General features: G+C 50.6%; 1 protein-coding gene across 5 annotated transcripts; it reads left to right on the forward strand.

Annotated features, from left to right (window-relative positions):
• The first annotated feature begins 920 nt into the window (after positions 1-920).
• Positions 921-18,690, forward strand: MAVS (mitochondrial antiviral signaling protein). 5 transcript variants are annotated; one of them, XM_041732828.1, is made up of 8 exons: positions 6,497-6,515; positions 8,883-8,952; positions 9,957-10,143; positions 11,558-11,732; positions 12,902-13,074; positions 13,737-13,890; positions 15,757-16,259; positions 17,143-18,690. In XM_041732828.1, exons 3-8 carry the CDS (start codon positions 10,027-10,029, stop codon positions 17,581-17,583), a joined length of 1,563 nt encoding a protein of 520 aa, XP_041588762.1. In that variant the 5' UTR covers positions 6,497-6,515; positions 8,883-8,952; positions 9,957-10,026; the 3' UTR covers positions 17,584-18,690. The 5 variants fall into 5 exon arrangements, with proteins under 5 accessions (XP_041588764.1, XP_041588760.1, XP_041588762.1 ...); XM_041732830.1 differs by lacking the exons at positions 6,497-6,515; positions 8,883-8,952 and adding an exon at positions 921-939; XM_041732826.1 differs by lacking the exon at positions 8,883-8,952 and having other exon boundaries at positions 5,783-6,515.
• The last annotated feature ends 397 nt before the right edge of the window (positions 18,691-19,087 follow it).

Raw genomic sequence — 19,087 nt, forward strand, 5'->3', positions numbered from 1 at the left:
AAATCTTTTTAAAAAATACTACATGAAAGATGCCAGACACAAAACAGCATGTATTTATTTGATTTTGTTTATTTATTTAAAAATATTTTATTTATTTATTCATGAAAGACACACACGCACACACAGAGGCAGAGACACAGGCAGAGGGAGAAGCAGGTTCCATGCAGGGAGCCCGATGTGACAGGCGCTAAACTGCTGAGCCACCCAGGGATCTCCTTGATTTTGTTTATATTAAATTCAAGAACAGGCAAAAACTATGGTGGAGTCAGAATAATGAGTTAGGGTTAAGATTGATAAAGGAGTACAAAGGAACTTTCTGGAGAGATGGAAATATTCCAGATTTTGGTTCAGGTGCTGGTTACACGGGTATTTACATAGGTAAAGATTAATCAAGTGGCACACTGAAGATTGATACATTTCACAGAATTATGCTTCTAGAAACAAAGCCCTTTCATGCACAAAATAACTACAGTGGTTTCTGTCTTCTTCACTGGCTCCAGATCCTAGGGGAGGGGCCCTAGGACATGAGACAACAAGAGGGGCTGAAAGCAAGCAGGGCAGCAGCAATGTTGCAGGAAGCTGGGGCCTTGGAGGGATGTGGTCAGGGGAAGGCTCCTGTATTGGGGGAGGTCTGTGAATTTTAGGAACTCTGGTAGCTTGGAAGCCACATCCTGCCCATGCACTCATTTACTTGTTTTCCTACAAATCTCAGGTAAATATCTGTTGCCAAGCAACTTATGTCAGTGATTTTCTGGAAGGAAGGGCAGGACAGAAGTTCCTGAGTGACACATGACCAGCAACACAATGCCCTGAGGCTGATGAAGAGGCCATGCTGATCAAAGGGGCTAACTAAGCCTTGGAGGAGCCACCTGTAGCAGGGACTGACCCGCAAGGTAACATGGACCAAGCCCTCTTCTCCTGAGACCACTGAGAGATAAGGTGAGCTTATACCAGACCCTGTTATGTCCAAAGATCTCATGCAGTTGGTTTAGGCTGGTTTAGTCCTCTCCTGGAAGCCAGAGGACTCAGAGGCCCTGAACCGTAGGGAAGAAAATACTAGAAGAAAAGACACTGGAGTGGGGTGCCTGGGTGGCTCAGTCGGTTAAGCGTACGACTCTTAGTTTCTGCTCTGGTGGTGATCTCAGGGTGGTGGGGTCCAGCCCTCTGTGGGCTCTGCGCTCAGCAGGGAGTCTGCTTGGGATTCTTTCTCTCTCTGTCCTTTCCATCCCCCCCCCCCTCATTGGTCTCTCATCTCTCAATCTCTCTCTCTCTCTGATAAATAAATCTTTTTTAAAAAAGAGAATACACTGGAGTGTCACCTGCTGTTTTTCTGGAGTGGTAGCCTTATGAGTACAGATTTTAGTTTTCTTCATCAAGCAATTCTGGCTTTCCCTATATTAAATTATATTAGCATATAACTTTTCTCCAGCTTCACTGAGAATATATATATATTTTTATAATGAAATTGGCAGTGTGAGAAATAAAATAGTTTAAATAATAACAGTTTAAAAACCTATCTGAAACAAGATTGTAAAGGCAGGGTTTATATTTTGTTTTTCAGTCTTGGAGAGTTCCCTGAAGGGACTCAGACATGAGAACATTTCCCTTTTTGGGGCCCTCTGTCACTATTCTTTGGGCCTGACTCTGCTCTCTGGGGGGAAATGTGAGCTGGTGGTTGCTGAATCAACACATATAAGCCACACAGCCTTCCTTGTGGCACTGGCCTGGGGACTTGGGCCTTGTGGCACTGGCCTGGTTATGAGCTTTAAAGTGGAGTGCTCCAAAGGCACTCACTGGAGGGAATTGCAGCCTGGGATATAGACCACTCTCTTGACCTTCCACTAATAAATGGACAGCGATCAATAAACTACAAATGGATGGGCAGCCCGGGTGGCTCAGAGGTTTAGCGGCACCTTTAGCCCAGGGTGTGACCCTAGAGACCCCAGATCGAGTCCTACATCAGGTTCTCTGCATGGAGCCTGCTTCTCCCTCTGCCTGTGTCTCTGCCTCTTTCTCTCATGAATAAATAAATAAAGTCTTTAAAAAAAATTAAACTATGCATGGAGACAAATCTATCTATCTAGATAGACTTAAATATAGAGAACAAACTGAGGGTTACTAGAAGGGAGGTGGGTGGGGGATGGGTGATGTAGGTGATGGGGATTAAGGAGAGCATGATGTCTCTCCTTAGTCATGATGAACATGAGGTGAGGGATGGAAGTGTTGGAGCACTATATTGTACACCTGAAACTAATATTAATACTGTATGTTAACTGGAATTTATTTATTCATTTTTTAAAAAGATTTTACTTATTTATTCATGAGAGAGAAGCAGAGAGATAGGCAAGAGGGAGAAGCAGGTTCCCTGCAGGGGAGCCTGATGCAGGACTCAATCCCAGGACTCCAGGATTACAACCTGAGCCAAAGACAGACACTCAACCACTGAGCCACCCAGGTACCCCCTTAACTGGAATTTAAATAAAAACTTAAGAAGCCAAAATAAATGAATTCTATTCATAAAACAGAATGGAATGCAGTCAACAGTGAAAGGCAAATTAATATAAATAGCCAATAGGGTCCAAAGATGATTTTATATTGTATTTTACTTTAAAACTTTTCATTTTGAAATAATTAGACTTACAAACCAGTTGCAAAAATAATAAAATGTTTACATCTTACATAATCATTTCCCAATGATCAAAACCAGAAAATTAACATAGAGTATTATTATTATTATTATTATTTTTAATTTTTATTTATTTATGATAGGAACACAGTGAGAGAGAGAGGCAGAGACACAGGCAGAGGGAGAAGCAGGCTCCATGCACCGGGAGCCTGACGTGGGATTCGATCCCGGATCTCCAGGATCGCGCCCTGGGCCAAAGGCAGGCGCCAAACCGCTGCGCCACCCAGGGACCCCAACATAGAGTATTATTAACTAATCCAAAGCCTTGGTCAGATTTCCTCATTTGTCCCACCAACATCCAGAGATTTCATGGTCCAATTTGGGATCTCACATTGCTCTCAGTTCTCTTTATTCTTGTTTATTTTTTTTTTTAAATATTTTATTTACTTATTTATGAGAGACACAGGGAGAGAGAGAGAGACAGACACAGACAGAGAAGCAGGCTCCACGCAGGGAGCCCGATGTGGGACTCGATCCCGGGTCTCCAGGATCATGCCCTGGGCGGAAGGCAGGCGCTCAACCACGGAGCCACCCAGGCATCCCCTCTTTATTCTTGTTTAATCAGGAATAGTTCCTCAGTCTTTCTTTGTCTTTCCATGGTGGCCTTGACATTTTTTGGGAGTTATTCTGTATATCAATGCTGTTCAGTATACTTTAAAAAAAACCTCCAATAGAATTTTATGCAATGATAGAAAGGCACATCAGGACACCTGTGTAGCTTGGCGGTTGTGTCTGCCTTTGGTTCAGGGCGGGATCCCGGAATCCCAGGATCGAGTCCCACATCAGGCTTCCTGTATGGAGTCTGCTTCTCCCTCTGCCTGTGTCTCTGCCTCTCTCTCTCAGTGTCTCTCGTGAATAAATATATAAAAATCTTTTTAAAAAATGATAGAAATGCACAATATCTTTTCTGTACAACATGGCAGCCACATAAATACAGCATCTGAAGTGTGGCTCGTGGGGCTGAGGAACTGTTTTACATGCTATTTTAATTTGTGGGAAATGGCTACTGTGCAAAGCGGCTACTGTATTGAACTAGATGCCTGTTGAATGTCCTTCATTTGGGTTGGTTTGAAATTTCCCCATGATTGGCTTCAAATTATGAGTTTTGGCAAGAATTCCACAGATGGGATGATGTGCCCTCCTTTGGGTCCCAGACAAATGTGGCAAGAAGACTATGTAGGCCAGAATTTTTATTGTGGTAATATATACATAACATAAAATTAATCATTCTGACCATTTTTAAGTGTACAGTTCTTGGCATTAAGTATATTCACTTTGTTGTGCAGACATCACCACCATCAATTTCCAGAACTTTTTCATCTTCCCCAGTGAAACTCTCTACCCCTTTCCTCTAAAATTTAAAATTAGAATTACCATATGATCCAGGAAGTCTACTTCTAGATACATACCCAAAGAAATGAAAGCAGGGATGTGAACAGATTTTGTATACCCATGTTTATAACTATTATTCACAACTGCCAAAAGGTAAAAAGCAGTGAATGAATGGATAAACAAAATGTGGTCTACTCATATAATGGAATATTATTCAATCTTAAAAAGGAAGGAAATTCTAGTATATACTTTAACATGGATGAACTTTGAAGACATTATGCTAAGTGAAATAAGCCAGTCATGAAATGACAAGTATATGATTCCATTTATATAAGCTATCTAGAATAGGCAAACTCAGAGACAGAAAGTAGAATAGGAGCTTCTAGAAGCTGGGTGCAATGGAGAGTGGAGTGTTTAATTGGTAGACAGTTTTACTGGGGAAGATGAAAAAGTTCTAGAAATGGATGGTGGTGATGGCTGTACAACAATGTGAATGTACTTAATGCCACAGAACTGTTCACTTAAAAATGGTTAGAATGGTAAATTTTATGTTATGTGTATATTACACCACAATAAAATAGCCATACTGTTCCATAGCAACTGCACCATTTCACATTCCCACCAGTAATGTTCAAGGGTTCCAGTTTCTCCATATCCTTGCCAATACTTGTTATTTTGTTTTATAATAGCCATCCTAAAGGTTTATATCAGCTATAGACCAGATTTTTAAAAAATTTATTTATTTGACAGAGCACGTGCACGCACAAACAACAGTGTGGGGGAGAGGGGCCAAGGGAGAGGGAGAGAGAGAATCTTCAGCAGAGTCCCCACTGAGTGCAGAGCCTGAGGCAGTGGCTCAATCTTCCGACCCTGAGATCATGATCAAGAGTTAGACTGAGCCATCCAGGTGCCCAGTCTCTCTTTCATTTTTAAGTTGCAGGGTAAAGTATAACAATCTTAAGTGTACAGCTGATGCATTTTTACATATGCACAAGCCCATGTGCCCACTGCTCACATCAAGATATAGAACATTTCCATTCCCTGCAAAAGTTCCCCTGTACCCCAACCCAGAAGTCAACAGTGAATGATTTTTCTTTACGTAGATGAGTTTTGCCTGTTTTTCAAACTTGCCTTACCTTGCAACTGGGGAAACAGACAGCATGTACTTTTTGTACTTGACTCTGCTAGCAGTGGTGCCCATTTATCTGGGGGAGACTCATCCATGCTGTGTATATGAATTGTTTGCTCTTTTTCACTGCTGCATACTATTCTACAATGTGACCACACCACAGTTTATCTCTTTATTCTGCTGATGGACCTTTGGGTCGTTCCCAGAGTTTGCCTATTGTGAACAAAGCCACTATGAATATTAGCTATTGTGCATGTGACACACATCTAGGAGTGGTGGCTGGGTGATAGGCTTGGCATAGGTTTAACTTAAGAACTGCCATTTTCTGAATCTTTTATTTATTTATTTTTTAAGATTCTATTCATTTGACAGAGAGCACAAGCAGGGGGAGCAGCAGAGGGAGAGAGAGAAGCAAGCTCTCCAATGAGGAGGGAGCCAGATGCAGGTTTGACCCTAGGACCCTGAGATCATGACCCCAGCCAAAGGCAGACAGACCCTCAACTGACTGAGCCACCCAGACACCCCTGAATCTTTTAATATTTCTTAAAACCAGGAAAAATAAACCTCTACTTGGTTATTGTCTGAGTATTTAGTGGCTTCTAAGGTATAAGACTTTAAGCCTGTACCTGGAACACAGTGGGGGGCTCAGTATTGCTGGCCTCAGCTCCAAACAGAGGAAGGGCCAGGCAGCTGGCAGGCTCTGTGGGGAGGTACCTGGTCCAGACCCTTGGGCAGAGAAGCCTTTCCCACACAGCACTCAAGACCCACAGCCAGCAGTCTGGGCAGCCCAAACTTGGAGCCCCTGCCCTGCTCTCACCTATCCAGCCTCCTCGCACTCTGATCCTGCTTCCTCAGGCCCAGCATTGGTGTCGCTTCCCTGTGCACTTTGCGTATCACTCGATATTTATTGGGCACTAACTTTATGCCAGGCCCTGGGTGCCCCCGTACAAATGCCATAAAGACCCTCCCCCCTCAAATTACTCGGCAGGAGGAGTGATTGCTTGGCGTAGGAAGCATGGGGACCCAGCCGAGCAGGGACTCCGAGGTCGGTCATCCTCTTGAGTTCTAGCCAGATTCTGTATTTCCCCTGGAAGTTTGTTCTGGACAAACAAAGAAAATAATCTGATCCTCTGCGCCCCAGCAGGAGCCTAGGTCTGTCCGGAGCGCCTGTCCCGCGGGTCCAGGCCCTCGAACCACTGCCAAGCGCCCACCCCCGCGGCCCAGTGGCTCGGGCTGGCCGCGACGCCCCGCCCCGCCGCCTGGCCAATGGCCTCGCGGTCCCGCCCCCCTCTGCCGCGCCCCCTCCTGCAGGGGAGGGTTCCGGGGTGTCTGCGGAGGTCCGCGGGTAGCCGGGTAGTGGCTACCGAGGTAAGTTAGCCGTCCTGGGCGCGGTCGGTCCCCTGGGCTCTGGGCGCGCCGATGGCTTTCGGAGCGGTGGTCAGCGGAGGCAAGAGCGGAGCGGGACGCGGAGTCCACCGGGCGCACGGGGGTCCGGGGACGGGACTGCTGCGCGGGGCTGGGGAAGAGCCGGTCCCGAGGCGCCGCGCTTCGCGGCAGCGAGGGCTCCGTGCGCCTCAGCCAGCGCCGGGCCGGGCCGGGGCGCGGGCGGGGGGGGGGGGGGGCGCGGGGGTCCTGTGCTCGGGCTGCAGGGGAGGGTCCTGTGCTCGAGCGCCTCCAGCGCCCCGCAGGCCGGGGGTGACCCTGGGGCGAGGCCTAACCTCCCGGAGCCGCGGCCGCGCCTAGAGGCCGCCGTCCTCCCCGGGGCTTGACAGTTCTCGGTGGTGACATCTGACCAGAACAGCCTCCCTCCCTCCGCGGGCCTGGTTCCTTCCAGGAACTGGAGCCAAATCAGTGAGGCCTCGCCTCTCTCGTCCGGGTGGTTATTTCTTTCCGGGACGCACTCAGAGCCTCCGGGGCATTCAAGGTAGGAACTTCTGGCAGCGTCGGTCCGCCCTTCTCTGAGACCGGAAGGAGGTGCTAGGAAAACATTGGGGGAAAAAAAAACACAACCAAAAAATGACGTTCTCCTGTGCACGCTGTGGAGCCTTAAAAACTTCTGGAAGGACAGTCAGCGATCTGAGAACTGCGACTGCCGAACAGGGCAGGTTAGCTTGCAGTCAGCCTTGTCTGAATGATTTACATACTGTTCCTACAAGAGAAGGGACTACGTCTTTCAGCCTCCCTGGCACACCCTCATCTGGGGACTCCCCTCACCCAGGCAGTGGCCTTGGTCCCTCTGGGGCTGTGAGTCTCACTTGTTGCAGCAACCCCTCTGTTCTGTAAGGTGTATGGTGAACTGCAATGAGACAGCAAGTCCTGGGTTCAAATCCTGTTAGGGCCACTGGTCTGTTTGGACAACCCAGCATCATTTCTCCTCTCCTAAAGGAAAGAAAATTAGAATGTGCCTGCCTATAGTAGATCATGAATAAATATGAACAAATATGGGCTTCCTTTCTTTTTGGTTGGAGCATGTTCTACTTCCATACCCCCCAAACTCTTGTCCTTAGGGCTGCGGCTCAGATGCAGAAGAATGTATCACCTGACTCTATCCTTGTCCCTCCCCACATGCCATGGAAAGAAAGGAGAAAAGCGTCATTTAGCCACCTTAGAGTTCTTTGCTCATCTCCTGAACGCTCAGAGGACCCCTGCCCCATCTTCTTGAACCTCTTGACTTCTGTCATTGACACTTGCCACACCAGTAATGTAGCACCTGGTGGCTGACAGAGCAAGGCATGCCACATGAGGCTATGAGGCCAGCAGACAGGACTACTGCCCCATTTCCCATATGGTGACAGACTGGTGGCCCCAGCTCTGCTCTGCAACATTATCTTCTAGAGTCCCACCCAAGTCACATACCCACATTTTTGCTCCAGTCTGGCTCCTCTTCTGACCCCTTTCTTCCCAGAAAACCCACTTGGACATGTCATAGTGTCTCAGACTTGAGACACTATGATCACCTGATCAAAATGGAGCTTTGGAATCCTCTCTGCACTACAGCTTCTCCACCAGATTCTTTGGCCTGCCTAAATGGCACCATCCATCTACCTAGTGCCTGAGGAGTTATCCTTGATTCTTCTCTCTCCCTCACTTCCCACATCCAGGACCCACTAGGAATCCAGCCACCTCTCACCATCTCCATGGGCAGCATTCTGGCCATACCCATCCTGTGGCCCCTTGCTTCAGCCTCCCAATTGTCTCCCTGCTTCCATCCTGGCCTCTGTACAATCCAGGTCCTCACAACTACAAGAGAGGTCTTTAACATAAGTCAGATCCTCTCCCTTCTCTGCTCAGAACCCCCAGTGGCTTCCCATTTCACTCCAAGAAACCCCCAAAGCAAAAATAACAACCCCCAGAGTCCTTTCCTGCAACACTTCACATGAGCCACCACTTTTCAGAACCTCCTTGACCTTGATCCCTTCCCCTCCCCTTAGCTTTCTAAACCTGGACCACCCAGACCTGCTCTCTATTCCTCAAACATGCCAAGGTCATTTCCGCCTTAGAACTTTTAAATTGCTGTGCCCTTCGCCCAAAATGCTGATCTTGCAGCTCAGAATGGCTCAGCTCAAATGTCACCAATTCAGAAAGACTTCCCTGACCACCTCTGTCCATGCAGCACGTCCTTCTCCAGGGATTCTGTCTCAAAACCCTGGTTTATTTTCTTCATAACTTGGTTGCTATTTGGAATTCTTATTTGTGTACGTGTTTACTGATTTGTTATCTGTCCCACCCCAATAGAATATAAATTGGATGATGGCAGAGATCTTGTCCCTCTTATTCCCTGCAGCTCTCCCTGAGGGGGAGGCAGGTAAGGAACTCACAGACAACCCCGTCTATAATTGCAAATTGTGGTAAGTCCTACCTAAGCAAGTAGTAGCAATTGCTAGTAATTGAGGCACTTGTAAATGTCAAGCTTATGCAGTTGAGCTACTGTATTGTCAAAACAAGCCCTCTGAGTCCTTTTAGGGGTAAAGAGAAGCCTGTAGAAAGCCGGTAATTTGCCCTAGATCATACGGTGAGTGGAATTAGCCTCCTATCCTAAGAACATGTATGTGGCAAGCTTTAATGGTGGGCTTGCAGTCATGTTCTGGAAAGGACCTGACCTCTGATCTTTGCTCTTCTGCTAACTAGCAAGCCCCTTAATTTCTTGGTACCTCATTTTCTTGACCTTTAAAGTAGGATGATCCTATTATTATTTTGGGCTTTTTCTCTTTTTTCTAGTGTACCCCAAAGAAGCAGCAGTCCTTGGTGGAGTCCTCTTGCTATCAGCGACTAGGGACATATACAGACCTTGGGACCGTGGCAGGGAGTCAGAACCCTCCCCAACACTGACCAACCTGCAGGGCGGGCAGAAATGGGGCCTAGATCTGGATCTGACTTCTTTCTTTCTTTTTTTTAATTTTTATTTATTTATGACAGTCACACACACACACACAGAGAGAGAGACACACAGAGAGAGAGAGAGAGAGAGAGAGGCAGAGACACAGGCAGAGGGAGAAGCAGGCTCCATGCACCGGGAGCCCCACGTGGGATTCGATCCCAGGTCTCCAGGATCGCGCCCTGGGGCAAAGGCAGGCGCCAAACCGCTGCGCCACCCAGGGATCCCTCTTTCTTTCTTTTGGATATGATTTCTTTTGGTCATCAATTTCATTTTTAAGTAGGTTTATGAGGGCCTCTGGGACTCAGGCAGTAATAAAATTGGTTGATTAAAGAAAGAAGCAAACATTGCAGAGAGTTGAGAAAGAGAAGTGATTGCCTTCTGTCCAACCCCACTCCCAACTCTGTTGCCATATGTGGTGTGTTTTCTTTCAGTCCTTTTTTCCCTCTCCGTCCATCCTTTTATGGGCCAGAGCCCCTGTGTCACTTTAGAACCTAGACAGCGATGACGTTTGCTGAGGACAAGACTTACGAGTATATCCGCCACCATTTCAGCAATTTTGGCCGTATTCATGTTCTGGAGATACTCCCTTACTTGTCCTGCCTTACAACAAGTGACCAGGTAAGCAGGGGTGTGACAGCTGACCCGGGGCGGGGGGTGGGGGTGGGGGGGCAGGGCCATGGGCGCCAGAGCTTTGCCCAAAGCCAGGGCCAACTCCTTCCTTCTCTGTCATCTGCATCCTGCTTTTCTTTCTTTTTAAATTTTTTAAAGATTTTTTTTATTTATTTGAGGTAGAGAGCAGAGGGAGAGGGAGAAGCTGACTTCCTCTACTGCATGGGAAGCCCGATGCGGGGCGTGATCCCAGAACCTGGGATCATGGCCTGAGCTGAACGCAGGCGCTTAACTGCTTAACCGACTGAGCCACTTGGGCACTCCATCCTGCTTCTTGACCTTGATGCTTCTCTAACTCGGAGAATGAAGTGTGATTCAGGCTGGCCTTTGCGACGTGGCTGAGCTCCCTCTTGTGTCCATATGGTGTAGTGCTAAAATATAGGGTGCTGGCTGCCTGAGATTTCTGGGCCTCAGTCCCATCTCGTGCTTCCATTGGGACTTTACTTTGTCTTTCTTATCATTGTTCATGCTGTGTTGACTCCATTCTCCTTGTCAGGGGACCCTGTCCTGACAGGGAGCCCAGGGCTCTGTTTCGAGAGTTCACGAGAGCCAGACTGCTCTAGCGTTGCAGAAACTGGCTGTGGCCCCAAGTGAAGTGGAGCTGGCCGCCTCCTAGATTTAGGGGCTCCCAGATGGCACCAGCACTCTGCTTCCACCACGAAGCTGTGGTGGTGGTGGCGCGGCAGGCCTGTGGCTGATGGGGGGAGGTGGTGGTGTCCGGCCCCCTCCCTTGTATCTGGGGGCTTATGGGGATGCCTTGTGACTCATTTTGCAGTAAATGTTTCCTGTGGGTTTTCATTTCTGCTGTCTGGTTACTCATCTGTATGTGGGATTTCAGTGGATCTAGAACCCCTGCCGCCCTGAGATTCCTTATCAGGATCTCCCAGGGCCCTATGCTCCTGATTGTTAGGGTTGGCTTTCTCTTACTGTCCCTTTTGCCCCCTTTCATCTTTTGTTCCCTCTACACCCTTTCCTACTCTGCTAATCCAAACCCTTTCTTTTTGCCTTGGGGGCTGCATAAACAAACCATAGGTTTGGGGGATAGACTAACTGGGATCTGTCTGTAGGCTCTTTACTTCTGCTAAGTAAGAAGTACTTACTTCGGCTTCCTCACCAGTAGAGTAGGGGCAATAGCATTACATAAGATAATTCTTGCAGCGCCCCAAGTGTGGGGCCTGGCACATAGTAAGAGCTTATTTCCTGGTATCCGCCTCAAACACTGGTCTTGTCCTAGGCTCTGACCTAGTTTCAGATGGCGGCTTTGCTCTTGGGGCTACTTGGAGCCTCTGCAGCTATCCTCTCCCGAGTGGGAAAGGGGCCAGGGCCACCTGGCTTGAGCAGGGCAGCTGGCTGTGTCTTCCAGGATCGACTGCGGGCCTCTTACCAGCTCTGGGGGAACCAGGGTACCCTCTGGGAGCTCTTTAACAGCCTTCGACGGCGGACTGGCTGGGTAGAATCCTTCATCAAGGCGCTGAGGGTCTGTGAGCTGGCTAGTCTGGCTGACGAAGTGGCCCGTGTCTACCAGAGCAACCTGTCCGGTGAGCTTCCTGCCCTGGCCCTCCTCATGGAACCCATGTCTGTTCCCCTGGCCTCCATTCATCCTGTCCCCTCCCCCCTGTACTTCCTGCCTCCTTCTGACATCCTCCCTCCCACCATGCCTGGGCAGTAGACAAACCTGGGTGTAGATCCCAGCTTAGCCTCTTGCTAACCATGTCTTTTTGGCAAAGTCCCTTAATTTCTCTTAAACCTCAGTCTTCTCCTCTGTAAAATGGGACTAACGACCAGACTTCTACATCATAGGACTGTGGTGGATACCAAGGGATGATGGATGGCGTGTTGAGTGCTTAGCTGGGGCTGGACACCTCCCATGTGCTCAGCAAATGAGGCTTCCTCTAATTTATGTAGCTACGACACTTGCCTCCCACCTCTTTCTCACTTCCTCCTATCTCACCCTCAGTTTACCTTCCTCTCTCCACTCCTCTCTTCTCTTCCCCTCCCTTCACTGTCTCCTCTTTATCCCTCATAGATTCCTCCTTTTCTTTCCCTCATCTCTTCCTCTCCCCCTAGCTTACCCTGGAGGCTTCTAGGTCCTCCACCCCAGCTGTGTTACTCCTCAGCCCCCTCTCGATGCTCCCTGCCAGGCCAGGTGCCCAGAGGGATCTGGTGAGGACAGATCTGAGGGGTCAAAACAGGAAGAAAACTCAAGCCAGCCCTACTTATGTTTCAAACTAGAGACAGCTCCTGAGACCCTGCTTAGATTTACAGCCTTAGAATAGCCTCCTGTTGGCTTTCTTTCTTTTTTCCTTCCCTCCCTTCCTTTCTTTTTTTCTGAGGGGTCAGTTAGTGGTGACAGCCATCCACAACGAGGAAGAGAGAGCCACTGGGTTCCAGAATGCCAGAGGACAGACAAATGGCAACTGCTGACCCAGTCTAGGTGGTGAGAGGCCTGTGAGGTGCCCCACGTGCTCGCCCTATCCCTTCTACCTCATTATCCTCCCTCCCTCCCTCCTTCCCTTCTTTCTCCTTCCTGCTACTGTCTCCCACTCAGTGAATCTTGTCTCTTCTAAGGACATCCCACATCAGGACAGCTTTGGGAGCTTCAGGGGGCTGAGAGTTATCAATCCAGGGGGCCAGGAACACCTAGGCCTCTCCTGTCACTGGGAGCATTCCTAGTGTCCCCTTGACATCACTATATCTTTGTCCCCAGGGGTCTCAAACCACGCCCCAGCCCCAGCGGAGCCACAGTTAGTTCCTGCTGAGGTTCCAGGGCCCCCTGCACCTGCTGTGGCCCCCAGTACACCCACCAACGGCTACAGAGAGGAGGAGCCAAGTTTCCCCATGCCAGTCCAGGACACCCAGCTACCAGAGTCCCTGGAAGAGGTGCGTCCTCACAGTCTACTTTGGGTCCCCTGCTTTTGTGTCTCCACCACAAATCATGCCTAATCTCTGCTCAGAACCTCAGGGCTTCCTCAATGGAGATATGCTCCAAATTGGCTTTCAGACTGCTGACCAGGGCTTCACCCTGTGGCAGCCCCCAACCCTCTTATCAACCTGCTTTGAGGTCACGGTTTTGAGGTCTTTGCACTGGTTCATGTGATGAGATGTTGAACTAGATTGAGGGACCGGGGAACCATCAGTGGAGGGATACTGGGAAAGCTGGAAGTAAGGGGATGGATGGAGTTATCATTGCCGGTAAAGTCAAATTCAGGGGGAAAATGACTGATTCTATCTGGATGTGATAAGCGGACAATGGGGTGTGTCCAGGAGACACCAGACCATGGACTTGAAGTCCAAGAAAGGGGTCTGTGCAGCAGCCTCAGAGAGGGAGACCTTTTACGGGGCAGGCAGATGAATAGAGTCTCCCCATGGGATGGTTTGTGTTTTCTATGAGGTAGGTTTCTGTAGGCAGAGGGTCTGTCAAGGACCAAAGCCAGGGCCAGGGGCTTCCTTGGTTTTTGTGCTTTTTGGCACGGGCTGAGGCCTGTAGGAGATGCCCATTTCTGGGAGAAGCAACTGCCTCATTTCTATTTTCCCTCTTGCAGAGTTCAAATAAAGTCCCACAGATGCCCCATTCTGGGGCTGTGAGAAGGCCAGCTGGCCCCCGGGAGCCCTCCTCTGACATGGCAGCCGTCAACCCTCTGACTGCCAGTGGGCATCAGGAGCAGGATACAGGGCTGGGCGGTGCCCACATAGCAGGTATGTGTGGAATCTGGAGTTACAGGCCTCTCTGACCTCCCAGTGAGGGTGAAGACTAGAGTTGCCCCTCTGGCTTCCATGGACAGGAGGCAAGGGTGGGAATAAAGAGGATTTACCTCAGGGAGCAACCCGAATCCTTAGAGGGCATATCAGTATTTTGCATGTCGCAAACCATTCCAGCATCTAGTAGCTTAAGATAGGACTATTTCCCTCCTGATTCTGTGGGTCAGCAATTTGGGCTGGCTCAGAGTAGTTCTTCAGATCTTGGCTAAATTCCCTCTCTGTACACACTGGCACACATGCACACTCTGTGTAAGCCTGTTGGCTGGGGCCCCTTGGTTTGCTTCAGTGAGTCCTCATCCTTCACCAGATAAGTCTCTTTCATTGCAGCTGAGCAGAATTCTGAGAGAGCAGGCTCCTGGGACAAAGGCTCAGAACTGGCAGCTTTCCTCCTACCTTATTCTGTGGGCCAGAGCAAAGCACGAGGCTAGCAGAGTCAAGGAGTAGGGTGCCAGACCCCATCCCACATTGCAGAAGGTGTGGATATAGCTAGAGGAAAAGGATTAGGGACTCTTCCAAGGGGACTGACGCTGCAGGGGTTCTCCAGGACCTGGAGGATGGTGCAGAAGGCCGGGGCCATCTCCTGGCAGGGGAACCCTTAGGCACTGCCCTGCCCCAAGAGGGGCTCTAGCTGCCAGTGAACCACTAAAGCCTCTCAGCCCCCAGAGGAAGTATTATTTTCATCAGGTGAGGGCCTGGACCCCCACACTAGATCTTTGCACCCCCACCTTGGGAATATAGAGCTGTCCACTCTGACCTCTCAGGCTGGCATGTCTCTGCATTGTTATTTCTTAAACTGTGTTCTGTGGAGCACTATGGTCTTCCCTGCCTTTGGTGTCCCTGGGATAGCCACAAGGCACGGGAACAGTTAAAGGCTCAGAGAAGCCATCTTAGCGCCCTATGCCCATGTCACTCCAAAAACCTTTCCCAAGCACCCATTTATGCTGTGCAGTGTCAGCTTGCAGTAGAACACCTTTCAGGAAATGGGAGCTTCAGGGGACTGAAGTGGACCAGGGAGGCAGAGGGCACTTAGATATCAGGACATGCATGGACATGGGTCCTGCAAGATTCTGTGGTGTTAGGTGTTGGGGGCAGCGAGGTGGTACATCCGAATTACTCCAGGCCTTTGTCAGCGGTAGAGCCTGGCATGTGTGTTCTCAGAGGTTCCATGGGTAATCATCATCCTCTGCTCCCTCCTGTTTGCCCTAGTTCAGGCCCTCCTCTCAAGGTTGGCTTTGTTCCTGCACCCCTTTCCCTCGAGTCCTTAGGCCTCCTGGGAGATTTGCACATACTTGGGGCTGGGGGGCCTCTGGTGCCATATGACTACTGTGAACTCTTCTACTGGAGCCACCTCGCCCTGGTCCAGGATGGCTCCTGCTGGTCGGGGAGGGGAAGGTGGCAGAGGCGGGAGCATCCAAAATTGTACCAAGCTAGGGAATAGACGCAGGAGGAAAGGGGGGTGTTCCAGACAGGAGAAGAAAGAGTGGAGGATAATTAACGATCTGCAAACTCCTAGATGCTGTCAGGGGAAAGGATCATTTCACTCTCATGAGAGAATAGATGCAGTTTTAGGTCCCGAACTAAGGATAGAGAGGACCACAGGTGCACCTGTAGTAGTTGGACCGTTGGGCCTGGGGTACAATGACCAGAGGGACTCCACGGGTGGGAGGTTGGGAGGCCTGGATGCAGTAGGTACTTGAGCTAGGCTACAGAGATTTTTCTTCAGCCTTCTGATCCCAAGGCGACTGTGATTTTAGGGTAACGGTCCTGTGGTTTGTGTTTCCCCTTTTATTTTGCCACCTGTAGGCACGGCCTCCGGCCTCACGTCAGCCCGTGGGCCTGTGTCTCCAACTGTCTCCTTCAAACCCCTGAGCCGCTCCATCCCCAGGGCCAGCCGTTTGCCTGCACCCTCAGCGTTAGCTCTGTCCACCGGCACTACCTCCTCTTCCCCTGGCTCGGCCTCTGCAGGGGTTGCTGGCGACCATGGTGAGGCCACCATCTGCTCCACCGTGGCAGGGGTGTCCACTGGTGCACTGACCACCAGCACAGCACCCTCCAAGGTGCCTACCCACTCAACATTTGACAGGATGGCGCCTTCCAAGTTGCCTGCCAGCTCAAAACCCTCTGGTACAATGCCCACTACGAGTCTACCACCGTCCAAACTGCCCATCAACTCAACACGTGCGGGCACAGTGCCCCCCAGAGTGCCTGCTGGCCTGGTGCCTGACCCCAAGATGTCCGCAAGCACAGTGCCCAGCAAGGTGCCTGCCAACACAGTGCCCAGCATCAGCAGCAACGTACCTTCAGGGGTGAGTCTCTGTCCCTTCTATCAGTGATCCAGGCTTTCCCCCCAAGCCCTATTCTTGGACCCTTTCTAGTCTCCATTCAGCCTCTAGCCTGGGCTGTTCCATAGCTTCTTCTTGAGGGTGTAGGGAGACAGCTGAGATCTAGCCTTGTCCAGACACCACACCACCACCTTTAGAATACTAATAATCATTAGAGCTCTTAAGTGCTGCTGCCTCAGGAGGGCTGGGTGGCCTATTTAGAGCTTGCAGCTCCTGGTTAAACTCAGCAGTGCTGTTTGGCAGACGAACAGTGATGGGTAGAGCAGGGTGGCCTGTCTGCCTCAGTGCCTTGAATTTTGCCCCCACGATATCCAGTCTGCCCTTCTGTGACCAGGGCTTTACAGACAGCAGTCTTAGGCTGGATTAAAGCAGCCTGAGGGAGCCACACTGACCTAGCCCCCCACAGCTGCCCCCTCTGGGCCTGCACCTGAGGCCTTGCTGCTGCGGTCTGACAGAGGAACCAAGTCCGTTGGACCCTTCAGGCACATGGCCAGGCCTCTGACCCTGTGGCTGCTCCATAGCCCTCAGCCTAGGCAGAATGTCACAGAAGGATGATGCCACAGCCACCCAGGGCCCAGGGAAGGGGATGAGGGTGAGCTCACAGGCAGGCCGGTGAGTAGGGAGAGGGGTGCCTTGAAGGAAGTCACCACTGATACCTTTGCAGAGCCTCAGGGGGCCCCCCCCTTCCCCACTGCCCTCCTGCAGAATCAATGGGTTGAGTCTCCAAGAGGGTGTGGCTTCCTCACTGGACTATGGGCTGGAAATTAGAGGGTTGGGATTCTAGTTCACACTCTGGCCAGGAATGGAGTCATCTCCAGTCCCTTCTAGCCCCTCCTTTCTTTCCCAGGAGACTGCAACGGCTCCAGTACCCACAGACATTTCCACCAGAGACAGCTTGCCCGGCCTAGACCATAGCTCTGCTGGCTGGGGCTCTGAGTTGGAGCTGAGCAAGCCAGGCAGGCTGGCCTCCCAGGTGGACAGTGAGCCATTCTCGGGCTGTTCTGCGGATCTGGCCCTCAGCTACAGCAGGTCCTTGGGCGCGGGGCCTGACAATGCCCCAGAGGAGAATGAGTACCAGTCGGTGGATTCAATCAGGATCCAAGTGGTCCAGGATGCCAGCGCTGACCTACTGGAGCATAATCCTGGGCCACGTGCCACTCCACAGCCCACAGTTGAGGAGGAGCCTGTTCAGGCCAGCTCCTGGGCTCCGTGGCTTGGGGTAGCCACCACGGGGGTGTTTCTGGCCATGCTCCTGGCTGTGCTATATAGGCGGCGCCTGCTCCAGTGAAGCCCCTGGGCCCTCCCTGCCATGGATCAGCTCCCTTCCCCCTGGGATGTGTAGCCACATCAAGGATTGTGCTGTCTTCCTGCCTTGTCCCCTTTGTGGGGCTGGCAGAGCCAGGGGTCAGAGGGGAGCCTCAGGCCAGATTTCTGTCCCAGCTCATGCCCTCCCCCTGTGCTCCAGACCTTGCCTATCCTGCAATCTGGATTGTCACCTTTATTCTCTGGAGGAAGTGAGGTACCCCCATCTAGGCTGTATACCCACTTGCCCAAGTCCACAGATCAGGAGATGCTGCTGGATTGTGCAGCAACATCAGCAGTGTCCCCCATCCTGCCCTGGCATCCGGTGGCTAGCCAGATATGCAGGGTGGGGGACCCCATGGGACCTTCCTCCAGACCCCAAAAGGCTCAGCCATTACTGTAGGATCATCAGGATGGTCTATCTCCAGAGACATGGCTGCTTGAGGTCCCCCAAGAAGTGGTGGAGGTCCAGAGGTTCTCCTGGACCCCTGGGGAACATAAGGCAGCTGCTAGACTAAGGCCTGCCTCTGAAGTCTTTCTCCAGCGTCCTCACCCCCCTCTTCCTTTTCCCTCCATTCTGGTCTCCATGTTCTTGAGCTTGGTGGGGTCAGGAGAGGAAGATTTGGGGAGGAGAAGCCTGCTGGGTGGTTTGGATTTCAGGTCCACCCTTTCCTGCGCTGTGTGGCCTTGGCAGATGATCAGACTTCTCTGGTCTTGCTTCCCCACATGGACAGTGAGTATCATGGCTCATCTCCACTTGGTTCTTCTGAGATTGAAGCATATGAGTGTTTGTCAAATGCCTGACTCAGAGTAGGTAAACACTGACAGCTTCCCCCCATCCCCTGCCCCGCCTGGTAGACTTGAGGGTATAAGAGGCAGAGTGCCCGGTGGGTAAGGGTGCTACTCTGCAGTGTCGGGTGGCCCAGGGCTGCACCCCACTTTGACTTCCACTCACTCTGTTCTGTCACTCTGTGCCTTTGATTAACCTCTCTGTGCCTCTGTTTCCTCAGCTGTAAAATGGAAATGAATAGTAAAATTTTATAGGTATATAAAGATAGATCTAGTGTATTAAATGAGTTTATCTACATCAATCTTAAAATGGTCCCTGGCACTTATTAAGGATTGGATATGTGAAAAAAAAAAAAAAAAGGATTGGATATGTGTTGTTACAAATGTGGAGGGGCTGCAGCACTTGGTTACACCTTAGGAGGCAGCTCTGGGAGAGGGGAGTGAGGCATGTCTACTGGGGTAGGGGGAGGGTTGGCCCCAAGCAGCCAGATAGATTGGAGAATATCTTCATGGAGTTTTTGAGGCAGCCATCTCTAGACAAGAAGCAGGCACCAGAGCCCCAGGAGCTGCTTCCATTCCTGTGCTCTGCAAGAGGCAAAGACTAGCTCCCTGGAGAGATCCTGGGGATGGTAGCGGTGCACCCCCAAACTGTCAGCTGGTAGGCTCTATACCCTGCTTTGGCTACTACAGCCTTTCTTTGT

Source organism: Vulpes lagopus, chromosome 18 (genome assembly GCF_018345385.1).
Source record: "Vulpes lagopus strain Blue_001 chromosome 18, ASM1834538v1, whole genome shotgun sequence".
In the NCBI taxonomy this organism is placed as follows: domain Eukaryota; kingdom Metazoa; phylum Chordata; class Mammalia; order Carnivora; family Canidae; genus Vulpes; species Vulpes lagopus.